General features: G+C 41.0%; 1 protein-coding gene across 1 annotated transcript in view; it reads right to left on the minus strand.

Annotated features, from left to right (window-relative positions):
* Positions 1 to 23,459, minus strand: part of Pacs1 (phosphofurin acidic cluster sorting protein 1) — a 131,957-nt gene that overhangs the window by 30,187 nt on the left and 78,311 nt on the right. Inside the window, 1 exon segment of the mRNA NM_134406.1 lies at positions 3,543 to 3,630. Within this exon segment, the coding sequence (NP_599233.1) occupies positions 3,543 to 3,630 (88 nt within the window).

Raw genomic sequence — 23,459 nt, forward strand, 5'->3', positions numbered from 1 at the left:
TTTAAGCTGGCTTTTTTTCTCCACCTGTAATGCCCCTCTTAGGATCTGTGTAGGTCATTCTCTTGGTTTTTCACAATTGTCATTTTCTCAGGGAGACCTGCATCTACCATCAGCACCCCTGTACTTTCCTTCATCCCTTCACCTTGTTCTAGTTTCTCCAATAGGCATTTTACTTTCTAATAGTAGCCGCCCTCGTTATTTGAACTTCCATTATCTAAATATATGCTGTAAAGAGCTGTAGAAACTTCTGCTTCTCTCACACATGTGAAAACCTGAGTTCTAATCCCAGAACATACATAAAGAGCTTGGTGTATTTGTAATCCCAGTTTTGGGGAGACTGAAACAGAAGAATCCGGAGGCTCATTGAAGTCAGCCTAACCTATTTTGAGAGTTCTAGGCCAAGGAGCAGAGAAATTTTGTCTTTAAAAAATTAAGAGCGGAACCTTAAGGAACAATATCCAAGATTGCCCTCTGGCCTACATAAACACTCCTTTCAACACACAACACCTTCTAACCAATAAACTCTGTGGGGTGTAGTTTTATCTCTAGCACTGCAAAAAAAACAAACCAGAAACCTCAAACACACTATCTGGATGGTAAGCTGTATTAAGAGCACCTGCACATAGAGGTAACAGGGTAAAGACCACAGCACACAGAGGAGTGCAGTGCAGCCAGGTCTGACCCCTGTCCACATGCTACATGACTAGTCTCACCTTTCTATCTTTCTACAAAGACTTAGTTCCCATGAGTCCCCATATTGGCTTCTTGAAATTATGAAGGACAGTACCAACGTGGATCCAATTTTGGAATAATAATAATAGTTATTATTATTACTTATTTTATTTGAGACAGGGTTTCTCTGTGTAGCCCTGGCTGTCCTGGAACTCTGTAGACCAGGCTGGCCTCAATCTCAGAGGTCCACCTGTTTCTGCCTTCCAAGTGCTGGGGTTAAAGATGTGCGTCACCACTGCCCAGCTTCAGGATTGCTTTCAGTACCTTTAGATATTATCTATGTATTTTAATTTTTTATTTTATGTGTATGGGTGTTTTTTTTTCTGTATATGTTTCTGTATACTGTGTGTATGCAGTGACTGCAAAAGCCAGAGAGGGGGCTACATGCCCTGGGACTGGGAGCCACCAGATAGATGGGTGCAGAGAATGGAACTTTGGTCCTCTGGAAGAGCAGCCAGTGCTCTTAGCTACTAAGCCATCTCTTATGCCAGTTATCTATTTTTTTTAATTAAAAATTGTGAATACATGTGGATATGTGTATTTAGTGTATGTGTATGGGGCATGAACAGCTGTGTATACATGTGTATGACGGTCAAAGGACACTATCAGGTGTCCTGTTCCATCTACTTTACTTCCTTAAGGCAGTACATCTCACAGAATTTGGAGCTAGGCCAGCAACCAACAAGACCCTGCAATCTGCTCTTGTAAGCTGTCTGACATGGATGCTGGAACAAAACTCAGAAGTCTCTGAAAGAGCAGCACAAGTTCTTTTTGTTGTGTGAGGCAGGGTCTCTCTATGCAGACTGGGTTGACCTTGAATTCACAAAGATTTGCCTGACTCTGCCTTCCAAGTGCTGTGTTCAAAGGTGTGTCCACCATACCTGGTAAGTACATGGTTTTAACTGCAGACCCATTTTTCTAATCTGTTGTGAGCCACTATGTGGGAATCGACTCAGGTCCTCTGGAAAAGAACTAGTACTCACAACCACTGAGCCCTCTCTTCAGCCCCTCAGCTGTACATTTTAATGAAGGTCATTTACTATAATAAATATCACATAGCAAGTTAGCTAATCAATATGATGGTTTTTTTTATGGAATCACCTCGTATTTTTTAAAGAATGAGATTCAGGGTGGAGAGATGTCTCAGTGGTTAAGAGCACTGGCTGCTCTTCCTAAGTTCAATTCCCTGAAACCACATGGTAGCTCATGACTATCTATATATAATGTGATCTGATGCCCTCTTCTGGCATGCAGGTATACATGTAAATAGAGCACTCATACACATTAATAAATCTTTAAAAAAAAAAGAGAGAGAGAAACAGCAAATACACCACTCTCAAGTGAAAGAATTAGTTGATACTTAAGCACTACAGAAGCACCTCAGAATCTCACTAAGCTCCAGGGAGTCTTCATTAGGAAGGACTGATCAGTTAAGGAAGACCTGGGAATGGAGCTTAATTAAATATAAATTACACACTCTTTGGTTTCCAGTCTCAGTTCTGCCACTTAATTATTAAGTGGCAAAATTCCTAAATGCTTTTGTAATTTAGTCTCTCTCTTTCTCTCTCTCCCTCTCCCTCCCTTTGAATTCAGATTCAGGAATGCTTGGGAATCCAAATTTTTGTGAAATATGTTGAATTCCTTGAGAACACAAAATTAAATGTAAGAGGCATTAAGTGTGAAGGCTACCTAGAATATAAAACACTCTAGTAAACTTTAAATTGTTAAGACTAAAATTATAGCATAGAAATTTCTTACATCCTATAAGAGGCCTCCAAAGGTACTTTCCTAACCCAGAAATTGGAGAACTAAGACTGGAACAGCCCTGCATTCCTTTATGACACTGAGTGGTTTACAACAGGCTTCAGCCTCTGTCTCACTTATCCGACTGGGCAGGTAGCAAAGAAGTGTAGGATGTCATACAGGTGAAGGCAGGCACAAGATAGAATGAGGCCTGTCATTGGATGAGAAGGAAGGATGGGTGGGAGAAAGGTTTGAGAAAAGAGGAGACTGGAACGAAGGAGACTGGAGAAGAAGCCACCGAGAGAACATGGAGGCGGATGTTGAGATTCTACTCTGTACCTTTACAGGTTGTTATGAAAGTTCTTTTTTTTTTTTGGAGCTGGGGACAGAACCCAGGGCCTTGCGCTTCCTAGGTAAGCGCTCTACCACTGAGCTAAATCCCCAGCCTCGTTATGAAAGTTCTTAAGGGATGGATGTGTACAGGGTTTTGTATATTTAGGTGGGCAATTATACCTTATCAACTGGATCAGAGGTTATTGTGTTGTGTGTTCCTTCTTGTGGCGATCTGAGTTTGGGAGTGTGTGTGGCGGCAGAGATACTGGGCCAACATGGAGTTGGGATGTATATTTCTGACATGGTGGCAGCCTGCCTTGGGAACTGGATGGGTAGAGAGATTGTTGCCAGGCTCAGAGAGAAGCCTTCGGCAGTGTGATATGGGATGGAGCAGAGCAGGTGAGAGGCTTTGCTGGCTGAGATGAAGATGTCTACCAGATGTCATGGGGCACTGCAGTGCCAGATCTAGTGCAGGGTAAAAGACAGCCTTTTATTTTTTACAATTTTACAGCAACAAAAAAGGACCATTTTGTTCTTCAATATAAAATATAAGGAAACTGAGGGCCTGAATTAAAGGTGGAACTGGGACTCTGTATGTCTCACGCTCAGCTGGTCCCCACTATTGTTCCCCACATAGCAGAGGAGAGGAGTGGCTCCAGGGATTTCTATAGCTAGAGCATTAAAAAGCACTATCTGAGTTTCCCCAGGCCCAGAACACTCACTGTTCAACTTACCTGCAGCTTCACAGCAATGACTACTGAGTTAAGATCTTTGTCCATTTCTTTAAGCATAACAAGTTTCTTCAGAGTCAAACTGAAGAGTCTAGAAAAAATGCAGAGAAAGAAGGTCCTGTTAAATATAAGAGCTTGTAGGAAGGTAACATCTACTGTGGAAACCTGGTCTACTTAAGGAAGACCATGAGAAGGCCAATCAAGGTAAAGGAGCTTCAGCTTGCATGTTTGAAGAGTGTCAAAGGCGTATCATTCTGCAGACTTCAGTGAATGTTTATACATCTCAAGCCCAACCTACACTTTACCATTATTAATGTGGAGTAGCTTCAGGGGACACAAGAAGCAGAGACATGGTTATTTTTTCAGTTTTCCCCCCACCTGCACTGCTCTTCCAGAGGTTCTGAGTTCAAATTCCAGCTACCATATGGTGGCTCACAACCATCTGTAATGGGATCTGATGCCCTCTTCTGGTGTGTCTGATGACAACTACAGTGTACTTATATATAATAAATGAGTAAAATAAAAAAAAAAGCAGATGAAACCAATAGGATAAAAATTTATTAGATGTTCCATTGAGGAGAGGAACAATACAGGAACATGTTAACCCTTTCTGTAGGATTTTACATGTTCATAGGAATAAATAAAAGCAAAGTAACTTCTGGGGAAAAAGAGTAAAGGAAGTGGTAGTCTTCAAATATTAGCATGCATTCTAAGGTCACAGTAGTTAAAGCATCGTGATAATGGGGAAAGAGTGAACAGAGGAATTGATGGCAAGGAACACAGTCTGAAATTAGACTTAAGTATAGATAAGAATTTACTGTAGGCAGATAAATTATTCAATTAACAAACAGTAAACAGTACTATACTGGAAAACTAGCTCTATAAACAAAAACAATGACAGATTACTCCTCATAACAAAGGCAGCTCCATGAGTTAAATAAAACAAGGAAAGTGCCAGGCAGTGGTGGCACCACCTTTAATTCCAGTTAAAATGAACTTAAAGCCCACTCATGCAACCAAAGAGAAAAATAATAATTAAACAAGTAAGGACTGAAGAGATGCTCGGTGGCAAAGAGTGCTTGGAGCTCTTCCAGAGGAGCACCACAGTTCAGCTCCCAGCACCCATGGCGACCCTCTGTATACATAGGGACTCAACCTTGTTTTACTTTTTATGAAACTACTAACAAGAGCTGCTGAAGATGCAGCTCAGTGGTAACGCACATGCTTAGAAGGTGCAAGGTTCAGTCTTTAGCACAGAAAGGAAGGACAAAATGAATGGGAGGAATCCTGCTTCTCCATATCCTCCCCAACCCTGTGGTGTCTATTGTTTTTAATTACAGCTATTGAATGGATATGCAGTGGTATACTACCATACTTTACTCTGCTTTTCTGATGATTAATGGTATCAAGCATATTTTCATATGTTTCTTTTCTTTCTTATTCTTTAATCTTTTTTACAGTCCAGACTTAATCCCCTTCCTGGTTGCCCCTCCGCTGTTCTAGGATTAGGTGCATCTTCTCTGAGTCCAGACCCGGAGGTCCTCTGCTGTATATGTGTTGGGGACCCCATTTCAGCTGGTGTATGCTACCTGGTTGATGGCTCAGTGTTTGAGAGATCCTGGGGGTCCAGGTTAGTTGAGATACGGGGTCGCCCTCCTCCTTAGCTTCTTCTGCTTTTCCCTAATTCAATCACAGGGGTCACCAGCTTCTGTCCATTGGTTGGGTGTAAATATCTGCATCTGACTCAGCTGCTTGTTGGGCCTTTCTGAGGGCAATCATGATAGGCCCTTGTATGTAAGCACACCATAGCATCAGTAATAGTGTCAGGCCTTGGGGCCTCCCTCTGAGCTGGATCTCCTTTTCCTTGGGCTTTTTTCAATTTTTGTTCTGTCTACCCATTGTTTTCTCTGGTAAGACATCTATATTCAAATATTTTTCCCATTTTAAAGTTGTATTGTTGTTATTGGGTCTAAGTCCCCCACCTCCGGATAGGGTTGGGTTTCTTTGTGTAGTCCTGACTGTTTTGGAACTCACTCTGTAGCCCAGGCTGGTCTCAAACTCAAAGAGATCTGCCTGCCTCTGCCTTCCGAGTGCTGGGATTAAAGGCGTGTGACACCACCTTTAGGCTGGGTTTTAAGTTTCTTACATATTCAGAATACCAATCTTTTCTCTAACAATGGTATCTAATATTAGTAAATGAGTGGAAAGGAGAATGGAAAAAATAACCTCAATGTGCTGAGAGAAAATAACTGTGAATATAAAATTGTATATATAGATTAAAATATATTTCAGGAATGAGAGTTAAAGAAATTTCAGATAACAATAAGAGTTTCCCACCAAACAACTCTCATTAGTGTATATTAATTATTACTATAAAACAATATTAAGTGCTTAAAGTGATATAAAATTAATTGCTTAAAACTCATTATTATTACCTGTTCCTATACGTTAGAAATTTAGAAGCAGCTAAGCTGAATGGTCCTGCTCAAGGTCTGAGGCAGTGTTTTAAAACCAACTATTCAGCTACATAAGTTAAAAGTTGGTAGATGGGCTGGAGAGATGGCTCAGTGGTTAAGAGCACTGACTATTCTTCCAGAGGTCCTGAGTTCAATTCCGAGCAAACACATGGTGGTTCACAACCATCTGTAATGGGATCCAATGCCCTCTTCTGGTGTGTCTGAAGACAGCGACAATGTACTCATATAAATAAAAGAAATTACATATCAAAAATTTGCTATAAATCTACAGTAGTTCCAGTGAACTTGCTTGTTGTTTTTACTTTATTTTACAAAAGAAAATTAAAAAAAAACCCTTACTATGTAGATCAGGCTAGTCTCAATCTTGTGGCAATATTCTTGCCTCCCTGCTGCTTCCTGAATGATGGGATTATAGGTGTGCGCCACCATACCAGGATATCATATTAGTTTATTAATTTGTGTGTGTGTATTCATGTATGTGCAAAGGTCTAATATGCATGTATTCATTTGTGGAAGTCAGAGAAAAGCCTCAGTATACACATCGTTCACTTAAAATTTGTTTATATTGGGGTTGGGGATTTAGCTCAGTGGTAGAGCGCTTGCCTAGCAAGCGCAAGGCCCTGAGATCGGTCCCCAGCTCTGAAAAAAAAAGAAAAAAGAAAAAAGAAAAAAAAATTTGTTTATATTGAGATACAGTGTTTCACTAGCCTGGCACTTGCCATATAGGCTGGGCTGGTCAGTTGTAAGCCCCAGGGAACCCCCAGTCTCTGCCTCCTCAGTACTAGGATTATATGAATATGACACCCCACCTAGCTTCGCCTCCCACCCCCCACCCCCACACACAAGACAGGGTTTTCTGTGTAGCTCTGGCTGTCCTGAACCTTGCTCTGTAGATCAGGCTGGCTTCAAACACAGAGATCCACCTGTCTCTAACTAGTGCTGGAATTAAAAGTGTGAGCCATTATGCTGGGCTCCACCTGGCTTTTTAAAATTCTGGGGATAGAATTCAGGTCCTCTAGCAATCACTTTACCAACTGAGCTCTCTCCTCACAGTCTCCTTTTTAAAATTAGAGAGAGTGTGTATAGGTCAGAAAATAACTGTGAGGAGTAGGTCTCTCCTGCTACCTTGTAAGATCCAAAGGTGAAACTTAACTTTCTTCCTCAAGTGTCCTCTTAGAGACTAACAAAATTTGGAAACCTTAACATTTTTAAAGGGACATTCTCCAGATAAAGCAGAATTTTAAAAATTAGAATATTCCTATAGAGAGAATCCTTTGTGCACTGTGTCAAAGTATCACCTGGCAATAAAAAGGCCTAATGACAATGAACTGGACCAGGAAATAGAAGGTGGACGTTCCGGTAGCACAAGAAAGAGAGGAATTCTGGGAGATTCATCCTCCATGCTGGAGGAGACAGGCACATGAAAGAGGTAACTAACCATGTGGAGGACATAAAATAGTTTAAATGGGCCTTAGAAGTAATGAACTAGGGGCTGGGGATTTAGCTCAGTGGTAGAGCGCTTACCTAGGAAGCGCAAGGCCCGGGGTTCGGTCCCCAGCTCCGAAAAAAAGAACCCAAAAAAAAAAAGAAGTAATGAACTAGTTGAGAATCAAGTTGAAGATTAGTGCCTGTCATTATTTCTGGGAACATAGAGACCAGGGTGGAAAAGCCGTCAGTTACAATTCACAAACCACTTTATTCAAGTAAAGCTGCAATTGGATGAATAAGTAGCAGACATTACTAAGAAGGCTGTAGCTTCCTTGCATATAAACATCATCAGTAACGACTAGAGATACTGGTCAGTAACTGAAGAGCCTTTGAAAAAGAAAACCTCAAGTTCAGATATGTTTATATGCAAGTTCCACTAAATATTGTTTAAAAAACCCCCAAATAACCCTATACACATTTTCCAGAGGATCTAAAGGAAGAAATAGTTTCCAATTTTATAAGGTCAAAGAGAATGATATCCAATCTCACATCGGCATGACTGAACTGAAAGAAACAAATGTCACTGCTTTCAGGGTAATGTATGAAAGCTTATTTGGGAAATTCAAAAGAATCTCATTATTACCTTTAATAGAGTTTAATCAAGACTGCTAGATTCCTGAAAACCAACTGCATTTCTAGATACCAGCAACAAATAAAATGTAATTTTAAAAAGATATAATTTACAAAGCAACAAAAATAAAGCGGCTTGGGATAGAACAGCAGTAGTGGCAGTGATCTATCTTTAGCTCTGCTCTACAGAAAAGGCAAGGGAGATGCTGACTGTTGATTACCCAAGATGACCTCAAACTCAGGGCAAGCTGGCTCCAGAGCATTTCCTCTTAACCATTCATTCCTCCAAGGTGCCTCTCTCTGCAACATGTGCTAGCCCCATGTGGAGCCACAAAGCTGTATCACACACATACGAGTGATTAAGTAGAAGAGATACCACACTCATGTGCATGGGAATGCTAGCATTCCATCTGCCCTCTCAGCTGACACTGAAAAGTAATACAGCACCGAGAAAACTCCAACAGGACTTCCCCATAGACATCAACATTCACATGGAAAGCCCAAAGGCCAAGGAAAAATACTTGTGAAGAAGAGAAGATAGGACAGTCAGACTTACTGTAAAGCAGGACTACATGAGGAAGAGCTCAGTATACTGAAAGAATGAAAGATTGTAGAAAAGAACACAGTGCAACAGTCTCACAATTATGCAGAAATCTGATAAAAGATGGTGGCAGGACCAAGAGCAGAGAAGCAGGCCTGATCATCCCAGCACTCAGGTGGTAGAGGCAGGAGAATCATGAGGAGGAAGAGGAAGAAGAAAGAAAAGCAGCAGCATTCCCTAACTAGGAACAGAACTAACTACATAGAATACCCTTCAGCTTGTACATGAAATGAAAGAGCACAGGACTGTATTCTTTTATAATTTTTAATTAATTAATCAATTGTTATGCATGTTTGTGGGCATATGTGTGCCACAGCATGCATATGGAAGTCAGAGAACAGAATTGGTATTCTTTTACCACATGGGTCAAACTCAGGCTTTGCAGAAAGCAACTTTTAATCACTGAGCCATCTCACCAGTCCCAGGACGATATTATTATGACTCTGAGATATTCTAAAGGCAAAATACTAGTAACAATAACTTCAGCTCTGTGAAAATTAGGATTTTCTTCTAGCAGGAAATACCATATAAACAATAAAAAGACGTGGGCTAGAGAAATGGATCAGCGGTTAAGAACACTGGCTGCAGGGGGCTGGAGAGATGGCTCAGTGGTTAAGAGCACTGATTGTTCTTCCAGAGGTCCTGAGTTCAACTCCCAGCAACCACATGGTGGCTCACAACCATCTGTAATGGGATCCAATGTTCTCTTCTGGTGTCTGAAGGCAGTAACAGTTTAGTTATACATAATGAAAACAAAAAACAAAAAAACACTGGCGCTCATCTAGACATATTACTGACAACCACACGATGGTTTACAACCATCTGCGATGAGTTCTGATGCCCTCTTCTGGTGTGTAGGTGTATATGCAGGCAGAGCATTCCTGTACATAAATAAAAAAAATCTTAAAAGAATAATTAAGAAGACAGTCATGACTTTGGAGAAGATGTGTGAAACTCATAATGCTGACAAAGTGTGTAGAATAAAGAAGGCTGGCAAATCAATATAAGAATATGCAAAGGACACGAACAGTTTGTCTTTCCAAGAGGAAATGTTAGTGGCTGATAAACATTTAAAAAATCAGAAAAATGCAAATTAAAATCAAAATACAAATTTGGCAAAATTATGTATGAGTGATGCTGTGGTACAATGGGAACTCATGCTGCTGTGGGAGTATCGTCTAAATCATTTTAGAAAACTATGAACCATCGTCTTAGGAAGCTGAGCATATGTGGAACCCACTCTCCAGCAATCACACTCACTGGCTAGATGGCACTGAGCTTGCTACCTTACCCCCTCCCTTTGCCTCTGTGTGTCTTCATATATAAAATGTACATGTAATAACACCAACTCATGAGGCTGCCAAGGGAGTCATGCATAAGAAAGTGAGAACACAGTAAGAGCTCTATATGTAACACTGCATCATATGCATCATGCACAGTAGAATCCTCATAAGTACACCAGAAGCAGCCCAGAAAGTTGTAGTACAGCCATACATTCACCAGTTAGGATTTTAATTATCAATTCCTTTCTAAACGTAATACCATGTGTGGGTGGGGAGAAACCAAGTTGGAAAAGACCACGTAGTGAATAGTACATAAAATTCAAAACCAAGCAAAAACTATCTAATAATTGTATAGGGACTCAGGAAGGAAAACTCTAAAGGACTGAGTGACTGGGGTTGGGGATTTAGCTCAGTGGGGTTGGGGATTTAGCTCAGTGGTAGAGCGCTTGTCTAGCAAGCACAAGGCCCTGGGTTCGGTTCCCAGCTCTGAAAAAAAAAAAAAGTCAGGACTGAGTGACACATGAACAAAAGGGGGTTGGGATATTTAGAGAAAGTAAGCAAGAATGTCTGGAGCATGGGGAATGAAAAATGAAAAATGAAAAGCTAGACTCTGGTGTGGGGGCTTTGATTTTGCTTATGATGGGAGACAACTGATAATTTATAAACAAGAAAATCATTATGTACAATGATTCACATAAGAATGTTCTACTTAGGTGAAATTAGACCTCCCAGAGAAGGGATGATGAGTTTGGGAAAAATCCACCAGTCAGCAGGCTAAGGCTGTGGTCCAGTACCTAGATAATGATAGAGTGGAATTCACTAATATTCTTGTAGATTGCTTATGTCTTACTAATAGACTGAATGCAGGGTCTGGGAAAAAATAAAACTTCATGATACTTTGGAGGTGTTGGCTTGAGCAATAGGGTGGATGATAGTTGTGCCATTTAACAAGATGAAGGAGGAGACAGGAAAGTTCTGGAGCAGAGTTTGAGACATCGTGACTGTGTATGTAGGTGGACACTAGATGGCTGGTTGTGGATGTCTCCAGCTCAAGAAAAGCATCAGGCTAGAGTTATGGATTTAGAAACCAAAGCAGAGGACTGACAACTGAGATCTTCCAGAGGTGTTCAAGCAGGAAAAAGAAAAAGACAATTCTTGGGCAGATGAAAAAGACTGAAGAGGTGAGGTAGGAAAACTCAGACTTAATGAGAACACAGGTGGATGCAGCCTACAGGTAAAAATGAGACGAGGACAGAAAGCTGACTGGTAAATGTTACAAAATGGTGAACACTAGTAACCCCAATCCTATACGTTCCAGTAGCATACAAAATCTCAAATGAAGGGTGCCGGGCACGTGAGTATCTGCCAATAAAGTAAGGGAATCAGAAAAGACTTCAAGCTAGGAAAGCAATGTGGCAAGGTGGGAGGGATGGAAACTTCACTTTGGTTTCCACAAGGACTAGCAGATCAGTCTACCATCCACACAGCCACCTTTTTATAGGTTTTGGGACCAAATGCTGTCATCTAATTTCCCCTCTGGTCTCAGGGTGTCCCCTGATAAGAGAAATGTGGTTTTATCTGAAAAGGAGAAAAGAACGAGAATCTGAAGTGGAAACTTCTGGTTTCTTTGGAGACTCAGTTGTGTTATGTGATGTTTTTCTGGAAGCTGTCTTATGAGAGGATGTTTTTGCTGAAGCAGACACTTGAGAGGGGATGCATGATATTTGCAAAGAGTTTAAGTGGAACCCAATAGACAGTGAACAACACTTTTGCACTGGTTCACCTTGTTGTGAGTTCACAGAGAGAAAAGCAACAAAGAACTTTTTCATGGTATCCAGGCTGCTTCCTGCTACTTCTGCAGACTCATGCCAATATAGCAGAGCCTCCAGGTCTCTTCGGGATCAAGCCGCTTCTATTGATTTATGCTCAGTTTGCCAACTAGAGTGGACTGCGGCTACTGACTAATGTTTGAAGTTTTAGACTGTACTGCTGATATCCTGACAATGAAGATTGGAATCACCCCAAAGAACTACTTCTTTTTATTTATTTATTCATTTATTATATATAAGTACACTGTAGCTGTCTTCAGATACACCAGAAGAGGGCATCGGATCTCTTTACAGATGGTTGTGAGCCACCATGTGGTTGCTGGGAATTGAACTCAGGACCTCTGGAAGAGTAGTCGGGTGCTCTTAACCGCTGAGCCATCTCTTCAGCCCAAAGAACTACTTCTTTTTTTTTTTTTTTTTTTTGTCCTTGTCAAGGTCTGTTTATTGAGAGGAATGTCACCAAAGAACTACTTCTAAACAGATCTACAACCCCCATTTCCTATTAACCTTTTTTTTTCTCCTACTCCTGGTAGGTGGGCTAGAAGGGAGGTTGAATCGTTTAAGAACCTGTATTAAAGCAGGTTTTGAAAAATCTAACCCTACAGGGATTGGAATGTAATAAATCAAGACATAAATTAAAAGGCTTTTAAAAAGTAGTTTTGGCCAGAGCTTCCAGGGACTAAGCCACTATCCAAAGACTATACATGGACTGACCCTGGACTCTGACCTCATAGGTAGCAATGAATAGCCTAGTAAGATCACCAGTGGAAGGGGAAGCCCTTGGTCCTGCTAAGACTGAACCCCCAGTGAACGTGATTGTTGGGGGGAGGGCGGCAATGGGGGGAGGATGGGGAGGGGAACACCCATAAATAAGGGGAGGGGGAGGAGGATGTTGGCCCGGAAACCGGGAAAGGGTGTAACATTCGAAATGTAAATAAGAAACACTTAAGTTAATAAAAAAAAAGTAGTTTTGGGGGGCTGGAGAGAAGGCTCAGCAGTTAAGAACACTGACTCAGAGGTCCTGAGTCAATTCCCAGCAACCATATGATGGCTCACAACCATCTGTAATTGGATCCGATGGCCTATTCTGGTGTGTCTGAAGACAGCACAGAAAAAAATAAATAAATCTTTTTTTTTAAAGTACTTTTCATGTCTTTACTAAACACACACAAAGGACACAGCATGCAAGTACCCAGAAAGGATCAGTTATGACCTCTTTTAGCACTACCCCAAGATTAACGGATCTTTTCTAAAGTCCCATAAGTGAGTTGATCAATATTTCTTTTGTGATGAATCTTAACTATGAACTGCATCACATCCAAGGATGAAACCTTCTAATTCTGTGAAGCTTAAAAGAAGTGCTGTAATAGCTAACTATGACGTCTCTGTCCTGCTTCCTAGCTCTGGAAGCATCCCAGGCATCCGGACATTTCAGCTTCACTAAGACTGAAGACTGAGACAGGAAGCACTATTCTGTGATTCAGTTTGTTCCCCTGTCTTGCCAGTTGTTTCCCTTCTCTTTCCTTACTTCACTCCCTCCCCTCCCTAAGAATCCAGCTATTCAGATCCTTACTGTCTGAATAAACAAAAGGAGAAAATGGAGTAATTTGGATTTAAGATGGTTTTCTTCATCAAGAAAATTAAAAATTTCAAAAGTAAGTCCTGCTGTGGACTGCAATAAATTGCAGCTACCTTTAAGTGGCCTATTTAAAACTATTTAATAGCCAGGTTGCTTGTTTATCGAGAAACAATTCCATCTTTCTCTGATCTTTCTACCCATTCCAGACCAAGGCAAAACTGGAACTTCTCTAGAAACACTAAGAGCTGCCTGAATGGCGGGAGGAGCAGGAGAAGGAGCAGGAGTGACAGGAGGATCCACACATCCTAACAAAGAGTTTCACTCAGGAAAAAGTCTTCACTGTTTGAAAATGCTGGGCTTTATCAGGAAGGAATTAAGGAGGCACAATCTCAGAATCCGTATCCTGATTACTTCGAGCTGAATTCACTTGAGGAACTGGTTTGCTTTTGCTTACATGCATGAAACTATCAGGATTATTCTGGAAGGGATGACCTCACACAGCAAGTGAAGATAGCCTTCATCACCACAGACTGATAGGCAGGGCTAACATGAGCCTGCATAAACAGCCCTAACTCGACCAACCCCAACTCCACAATAACTTCACACCCTGACAAACGTAGAATTTACTACCCCGATCCAGATTCTCATTTGTCCTTTCTCACTCAGAGATTAACTGCTCTTTTGAAATGTAAAAAGCATCATGCTTTGGTTATTTCTTTGTATTTTTTATACATCACTGATTTCTGAAGATTTCCACTGCCCATATGAAATTAATAAAACAAGTGTGATTTCCTCTTATTCTTTAAGATTCCTAGCGTCAGTGAAGAGTGAATATAAGATCTACAGAGTTGAGGGGACATCTTTCTCCCCTGCGGTTCCACATCACAGCTATTTTAAGACCTTGAAAACAAGAATCACGTCATGCACATATGGGCAGCACTAATTGGACTCAGTGGGTTATAATGAAAGAGAAGGAGATAAAGTCTGTGTGTGTGGAGGGGGTTAGGGAGCCTAGCAGGAGTTGGAACAGAACAGTTAGGTAAGGCTTAGATAAGATAAACATACATTGTATACATGTATGGAATTCTCAAAGAATAAATAGTTATGAACATTTAAAAAAATACTCTGGATGAGCACCTTCAGGTCTATGATGGGGACCCTAACACATGAGGTACAGACTTTAGACCTTCATCTAGCTTTGTGTAAGCAGACTTACTGACAATATGAAGATAAGCTAGCAAGTCTCAAAGTAATTTAATACTGGAGCTGGCAGAGACAATGGGGGTAGAACAACAGCAGTTAGACTACCAATAATCACTATCAAGGAAGAACTCCAGTCAGCCCTTCTCCCTGATAATATGGAATAACCCTTACCCAACAGTATCATTTGTAGTTATTTCTTTACTCATTCTTTACTGGACAATGTAAAGGGTAGCTTTAAAAAAATAAATTAGGAGCAAGGCATAGTGGTGGGTGCTTTAATTCTAGCACTCAGGAGGCAGAGGAAGGTGAATTCAAGGCCAGTATGGTCGATATACTGAGTTCCAAGATAGCCAAGGCTACATAGACACCCTGTCTCAAAACAAACAAACCATCAAACGTTAAGGGGTCTGGAGAGATGGCTCAATGGTTAAAAACACTTACTACTCTTACAGAGGCCCAGTCAGAATCTATTTACCAGCAGCACCCATGTTGGGTAGCTTACAACCTCTTGTTTTTTATTTTTTGTTTTTTTCTTTTTTTTTTTTTTTTCGGAGCTGGGGACCGAACCCAGGGCCTTGCGCTTGCTAAGCAAGCGCTCTACCACTGAGCTAAATCCCCAACCCCGCTTACAACCTCTTGTAACTTCAGCTCTCACCTCCACTGGCACTTATACTGGAACATACATAATTAAATAGAAAACAAATCTTAAAATACTTTTAAGGGCTGAAGAGATGGCTCAATGCTTAAGAGTACTGGCTCTTGCAAGGAACTGAACCTCATTTCTCAGTACCCACATGGTGGGTATCAACCATCAATAACTCCAGTTCTTGGAGATCCAACACCCTTTCAGACCTTTGCAAGCACCAGGCTTGGACATGGTACACACAGCATGTGTAAAGGGCACAAAGTTCTTGTGCTTTCAGATAAGTACTAGGGAAACCAATGTTAAACACATGTTTTCCACACAGAATGCTGGGAGTGGATGTTGTTAATATCCTGGCGACCTATGTTATGTTATCTGTAGGGCCAGGCCACACTTGAATCACCCAGACTACTATGTTTATCCCAGACTCTTTCTCCCTAGACCTTTATCTTGAGCATTGTTTCTCAGTCAATAGAACCTAGGGGGAGAAGTCACATGTATTTTGTAGTTTGGTGACCTCTACATTATCTGTATGAGTGAGACTACACCTGTCCTCCCCTAGACGTTAAGCTATAGAACCCATCTTTATGGAAGAGGTCACATGCACTATGCAAAATGTTTCAATGGAGTCACACCTTAAAGCTTTATTGTGTACATAAGATTGATGTAATTGTTACCAGGAAACATTTTTCCAAAAATGTACTGTACTTCAATGTCTAAAAAATAACCTGCCCAATGTTAGACTCCAGAATTTTGAACCAACATCAGCTATTAAGTTGTACTGAACTTGATTTCCTGTATGTGTGTGCAGCAAACACTTCATGGCTATACTACTAGGCAGTCCTCTCTGTGCATCCTCAAATGTTAGCTAGAATGCACCAAGGTCTAGAAAGGATACTTTCACCACCCTGGGCTGAACTAGACAAAGAAGACAGCTGAAAGCCCAGTGTGAATCAATACAATTGTAATTCCAGCCACTTGCAAAACTGAGGCAGGAGAATTTCAAGTTCAACCTGGGCATCTTAGGGAGACACTTGTATAAGGATAAAAAGGGCTGGGAATGTAGCTCAGTAAAGAACTTTCATAGCACGAATGATGTTCCAGAACTAATCCCCAACATATGAGACAGAGAGAGGGGGGTAGCAGAGAGCCTTTTCTTTCTGTCTAGTTCTCTATGCCAACAAACTCATTATTTCAAGCCACTCCACAGCTCCTCTTTTTCTGATTTTTCCACTGTAGGTCAAGCTTTCTTCCGTCTTTGAAATCTGCAATATTCCTACCTCTTCAAGCTCTCATCTACTTCTACTTTGTGCTAAAGGACAGAGACTAAGTCTTCCTCTTACTTGGATACTTCCAGTTTCCAACAGAGTAATGTCAAAGAAAATGGGCATTGTATAGCTTATTTAAAACTATCCAATGTGAAAATACTAAGAAAATATGTTTCATCCTATTAAACATAAAACCCATGTTTTCATCCAACAGCTTCTTTTTTTGGGGGGGGGGGTTCTTTTTTCCGGAGCTGGGGACCGAACCCAGGGCCTTGCGCTTCCTAGGTAAGCGCTCTACCACTGAGCTAAATCCCCAGCCCCCATCCAACAGCTTCTTAATTGGACAACACAAGCTCAGACTAAAGGGCACTAAATTACTCCTTTCTAAACAATGACACAAATGCAGAATATTTTCTCCCTTTGTTTTTTTTTTTTTTTTTTTTTTCTTTTTTTTCGGAGCTGGGGATCGAACCCAGGGCCTTGCGTTTGCTAGGCAAGCGCTCTACCATTGAGCTAAATCCCCAACCCCATTTTCTCCCTTTGTTATGCTGGGCACTTTGCCAAGTTTTTTTCTAATTAGGTCCTGTGATTATTAATTCTTTAATCTGTTAGCAAGCATTTCCTTGCCTTAAAAAAAAAAAAAAAAAAAGGAGCTGGAGAGATGGCTCAGTAGTTAAGAGCACTGGCTGCTCTTCTAGAGGCCCGAAGTTCAATTCCCAGTAACCACATGGTGGCTTACAACCATTTGTAATTGGATTTAACTCTTTCTTTTGGTGTGTATGGAAACAGACCAATCCTATACATAAAATAAATAAATCTAAAGAAATAAATCTAACAACAACAACAACAACAACAACAATAATAATAAAAAGAGGGGGGGCAGGAAAAGTCTAACAATTTAGTTTAACAGTGACTGGATTTTGAGATCTTTCCACATCACTAGGTGTGGTGGTACAGGCCTTTCATCCCAGAACTCGCCAGGCAGAAGAAGGCAGAAAACTCTGTGAGGCTGGCTCTCCTCTATATAGAAAACTGAATGCCAATAGGAGCTGCAAAATGAGACCTTGTTTCAAAATAAACTAGCCTTTGCTCTTTTCTTTCTGTGTATCCTTGGCTGTCCTAGACCAGGCTTGCCTCAGACTCAGATTTGCACAACTCATCCACCTGAGTGCTGGGATTAAAGGCATGTGCCACGATCGCTCTGCTAGCTTTTTCTATTCTAGATATTTCCTTCCTATTTCCACATACATTTTAAAACCAGAATGTCAGATGCTGGATATTTTTCTCTATTGTTCTCCACACTATTTTTCTACTTTTTTTAATTTTTAATCATGTGTATATGTAGGCTACAATTTTTCAAAATCTATTTTTAGTAAGGATTCTTAAGAAAAGGTCAACAGGGCAAAGGAGGATGTGGACCTGTTCAGACATAGTTCTTTGGAGCAAATCCAATCTGTATCATCAGGATATCATCAGTTCGATTCACACAAATCAGCAGTGGCAGCTTGATCCAGTCACAAACACCATTTATGAACCAGCAATAGCAGGTCAATCCAGAAGTAACTGCAAGGCTCTGCCAATCAGCCAGAGTCTGCAAAAGTGACAAGAAGCTGCCGGGACACCACCAGAAGTTTTTTGGTGTTTTTTCTCTATGAAGTGATGACAAACCATGACCAACAAAGAATGGTAAGATATACCAGCACTATCCAGCATCGTCAGTGAAGACCAGTGTCAGCAAAGTCCAATGATGACCAGCAAAGAATGGCAAGGCGTACCAATACCATGCAGCATCACCCACTGTCTGTTGAGTTATATTTATACCCTTTCCAGAGATCACGTTTCTCTCAAGCATCATCTGCTCTAGTAGAACATCACAGGCCCTTTCACTGTCTGTTCTTAGCACAATATCCTCCCACGTGTCTGCTTCAGCAAAAACATCCACTGATAAGACAGTTTCCAGAAAGACATACGTGACACAACTGAGTCTCCAAAGAAACCAGAAATTTATACTTCATGTATGTTTGTTTCTCTGTGTGGATATGTGCATGTGTGTGCATTGATACCACAGAGGCCAGAAGATACCACAAGATTCCCTGGCGCTGGAGTTAAGAGGCAGCTATGATCTGCATAATGTGGGTGTTGGGAAATGAAGTCAGGAACTCTGTAAGAGAAGTATGGTTTTGGTTGTGAGCCTGGCCCTCTTTTTTTTTTTTTTTTTTTTTTTTTTTGTTTATTTGTTTGATTGAGACAGAAGTTCACCTCCCAAGTGCCTCGATCAAAATCGAGCATCACCACATCCCAGCAGTGTGCTCTCTTAATGACTGAGCCATCTCTCCAGCTCTCCCGCCTTACTTTTTGGGAATGATGGTGGTGGTTTGAGACTGGGTCTCTTTCCCTCCATGTAGCTGTGGCTGTCCTGGAGCTTGCTATGTTGGTCCCAAAGTCTGAGGTCTTCCTACCTTTAACCCAAAGGAATGTGGCTAAGGGCACCATGTCCTGTTCTGTCAGTCTGAAGCCACTGAGCTTGAGAAATTGTGTCCTATTTTTCTTTTTCCTTCCTACTATCCCAATCTCAGATGTATTCTATTACTTGACTTCGTCCTGGAGATTCCACTCACTTTTCTCCATTTTCTCTGTCTCTTCTTTCAGTGGATAATTTCCATCAGTCTAGGTTCAAGCACACAGATTTCTTTATATATGTATGTGAGTGCACTGTAGCTGTCTTCAGACACACCAGAAGAGGGCATTAGATCCCATTACAGATGGTTGTGAGCCACCATGTGGTTGGTAGGATTTGATCTCAGGACCTCTGGAAGAGAAGTCAGTGCTTGTAATCTCTTGAGCCATCTCTCCAGCTCCCAACCCCCACCCTGATTTCCTTTACTGTTATTTCAATATAATATTGTTGAGAATGTCTGTGAGGTTTTCTTTTTAACTTCCATTATTATTTTATTTCAACTTTCTAACTCCATGTTTTATTTCTACTTTATTTCAGGTATAAAGTTATCTGTTTACCTGCTTTTCGTTAGTCATTTAAGCACAATTTATAATATTTCAACCCAAAGACATTCATATGAAAATAGGAACTTGGTCAGGTCTTACAGATTGCCATACTTTTCTTCCTCCCTTTGAGTTCTGTTTCTTTACATACCTAGCAATTACAGATCACAACTGGACATTGTAGATAAGGCACTGTAGGATTCTGGATCCTGTTGTGTCCTAAGGATATTGGAGATTTTAGTTTTGCTTTCTGGTTGGTTTTGTTTCTTTCTGAGTAGGTGACTGACTTACCCAGATACTCCCTAGAAGCACGTGTCTATGGTATGCAGCGACTGCTTCCCTCTGCTGAGTTCTTCTGAGTTTCTAGGGACGGTTTTTAGAATTTAGACCCTGGGGAGTCTCCCCTGCACCCGTGTAATCTGGCTGTTGCCCAAGGGTTCTGGTAGCGAGCACTCAGAAGGGAGCGCTCACAGTGATTCTGGAGTTGATTCTTTTTTGTACTTTCCCCTTAAGTTTTCCAGCGGCACGACACCCTAAGCCACCAAGGCTTTACTTTTTAGGATTTTGGTTTGTTTGTTTGTTTTTTAAACTTTTTTACCTGAGCAATATAGGAATAGAGTTTGCTCTATTTTGAAAAGGAAATTTGGTGACAGGAGGCATAGAGCCCTTGCCTTTCATCAGCCCTGGCTAGCCCCAGGTTCCATTCCCAGAATGTTACAAATTAGAGAAACTAAATTTCAAGAAGGAAAGAAAAAAAAAGAAAGAAAGAAAGAAAGAAAGAAAGAAAGAAAGAAAGAAAGAAAGAAAAGAGGCACCAAATACACAGCTCTTTTCTATGTAAGTTCTAAGGGGAATTTCCCGTTTAAGATTTTTTTTCCAAATTTTTTCCTCATCCACTGATTGGTTTTATATTCTAGAGTCTTCTCTATGTACGTGGAATGAATTTAACAGCTGACCAGGAATTGGGGCAGTTTTGACTAAGATGTTGAACTTTATTCCAGGATTTGTCCCAGAATGCTCCTTCCTGTCTGATCTCCTTCTCTACACTTCTGTACACACGAGGGTACAGGACTGTAGTTTTCCACTGCTAATGTATTCTCCTATAATTAGCCATCATGAGATGGGGACATAAACTGGTAACCCCCACCTGCCCCTGAACCTGCTACTCTTACTACTTCTAGGTCTAGGGAGCCATTGCAGATGCTCTTAGAAGTTTCTTCGGTTTTGTTGAGAGTTTCTCATTCCTGTGTGAGTCTGAGCAACCATTTTATTCCGTCTTCCTTAGTAGAAACTTCATTTACTTAGCTAAAAGTAATTTACAAATTTTAAAAATAAAATTTACCAAAAAATTACTTTTTAACAACACACACACACACACACACACACACACACACACACACACACACACACACACACTTTTAAAAGCTTAAGTTTAGTGGTACTGAACTTGGTGACACTATGCCTACATAGAACTTGGAAAGATGAGGTAAGAAAATACTGAGTTCAAGACCGGTTTAGACTATATAGTGAGATTGTCTCAAAACAAACAAGCCAAGAAGTGGTGCTGCATGCTTTGAATCCCAGCACTTGGGAGGCAGAGGCAGAGAGATATCTGTGAATTTGAGCCCAGCCTGGTCTATAGAGTGAGTTTCAGGACAGCCAGGGCTACACAAAGAGAACCTGTCTTCAAAAACCAAAAAGCAATCAATCAACCAAACAAACAAAAACAAAACAATATGAAATGAGGAGCTATACACAAAATACGTAAAAACAGAAAGGGGGAAAAAACCCAGAATAAAGGATGATGGCTCAGTGGGCAGTGCCAGCTGCTCAAGCATGCAGAGCCCAGCATGGTCCCAAGTGAAGCCAGGTGTGGTGGCTTGAACCCCAGCACTAAGGGAAGGAGGCAGGCAAATTCTGAGGCCTAAAACAGCAAGCTCCAATGACAAACTATCTCAAAAAATGCAGTGGACTATGATTGGCCTCCTGCTCTAGCAGAGGCATGGTCTTGCCAGCTGCAGATAGTTTCTGTGGTTATGTGACATGTGGGACTTCAGGAACTTTTTCGAGGGTGTATAAACTCGAGCCCTGAGAGCCATGGTGGGTGGCTGTTGGTTGTTCTCGGCAGTTGGCAGTGATTTGTTTAGTAGTTATGGTCAAAGAAGAAACAAAAGGAAGAAAATCAGATTTAGGGATTTTCCTAATTCCTCTCTCTCCTCTATCCTTGTTTCTCTTCTACCTAGTGCTAGTGGGCAAAACCAAGGGGATAAAGGATGGGAAAAAGAACCCACAAAGTAGCAAAACCCAGCTACAACAGACCGCAAACAACCCCTGCATGAGAAGGGGAGCATATGACTATACTGAGCAAGAACACAAGCACACACATGGAGTACTAAAATAAGGAGTAAGGGACAGGTGGTGGCACATGCATGAATCCCAGTACTCACACCAGGACAATAACAGCTAATTTTAGAAATATACAGAAGAGTTCTTGGTGGCCCAGACAGCTCACTGGATAAAGACAGCTGCTGCCAAGCCTGAAGAACTCAGTTCTCGCCCCAGGACTGATTCCTTCAAGTTGTCTTCTGTTATTGTTGTTGTTATTGTTAGCAGCAGCTTGTTTTAGGTGTGTGCATGTTTGTAGATATATTGAGAATTTTGGTTTTTCTTTATTTTTTTTTAAAGATTTATTTATTATATATAGGTACATTGTAGCTGTCTTCAGATACACCAGAAGAGGGCACCACATCCCATTACAGATGGTTGTGAGCCACCCTGTGGTTGCTGGGAATTGAACTCAGGACCTCTGGAAAAGCAGTCAGTGCTCTTAACCTCTGAGCCATCTCTCCAGCCTCCTCAAGTTGTCCTCTGATCACCGCAGGTGTGTTGTAGCATTCACATGTTCCCTCTCCAACACACACACACACACACACACACACACACACACACACACACACACACACACACACGACAAATTAATAAAGTAAGTTTATTAAAAGTTGGAGATGTAGGCCAGGCAGTGGTGGCATACACCTTGAATCTCAGCACTCAGGAGACAGAAGCAGACAGATGTCTGGGTTTGCAGTCAGCCTGGTCTACACAGCAAGTCCCAGGACAGCTAACACTACATAGAGAGACCCTGTCTTGAAAAAACCAAAATATGAAAGAAAAGAATTAAAAAAAAAACATTGTGTCAAAACCTTTGATGGATTTGAGTCACAAAGAAAATTTTCTGTTGATTATTTCCTCTGAATATCAATCATTCTTTACTGTTTGTTTCATTGTTCTTTAAGATTTATTTGTAATTTATGTAGTATTCTGCCTATATGTGTGCCTGCATGCCAGAAGAGGGCACCAGATCTCATTATAGACCAACACCATGTGGTTGCTGGGAATTGAACTCAGGACCTTCAGAAGAACAGCCAGTGCTCTTAACCTCTGAGCCATCTCTCCAGCCTCATTTTTTTTTTTTTTATTAAAAAGTAGATGCCTTACCAATTGTGGATTTTAACTTGTCATGTCAGCTAGAATTTTGATTTTCACTTTTTAGTATTTTACTGAACTACATCTACACAAATACCAGGATCCCTTCTCAGGTCTTTCCAGTATCATCTGTACATGTATGTAGACTACAGTCAGCCCTGTGTGGACATGTCTTCAAACCCTACCATGGTGCCAGTTTTTAGCTACTTTGTTGTTTGATAAACTTAGCATTGCTCTGTTAGGCCACCAAACCCAGCTGGCTTCCTTACTGTTCACTGCTGAGATCATTACTTTTACTGCCCACCACACTCAGAAAGTAGGGACTTTTCACTTTTCTTTCTCCCCACGTGAACTCATTCTGGCTACCAGGTTACTAGCTTTCAGACTGTCTGTCCTATTCTGAACTAAATGACACAGCAATCGAGGTTCTGGGAAGAGAAGAGCCTGCGGCAAAGCTGTCCAAGATTCACTGCTTTGGCCTGAATTTTCAGTAGTT

The sequence above is a fragment of the Rattus norvegicus genome, chromosome 1 (assembly GCF_036323735.1).
Source record: "Rattus norvegicus strain BN/NHsdMcwi chromosome 1, GRCr8, whole genome shotgun sequence".
Lineage (NCBI taxonomy): Eukaryota > Metazoa > Chordata > Mammalia > Rodentia > Muridae > Rattus > Rattus norvegicus.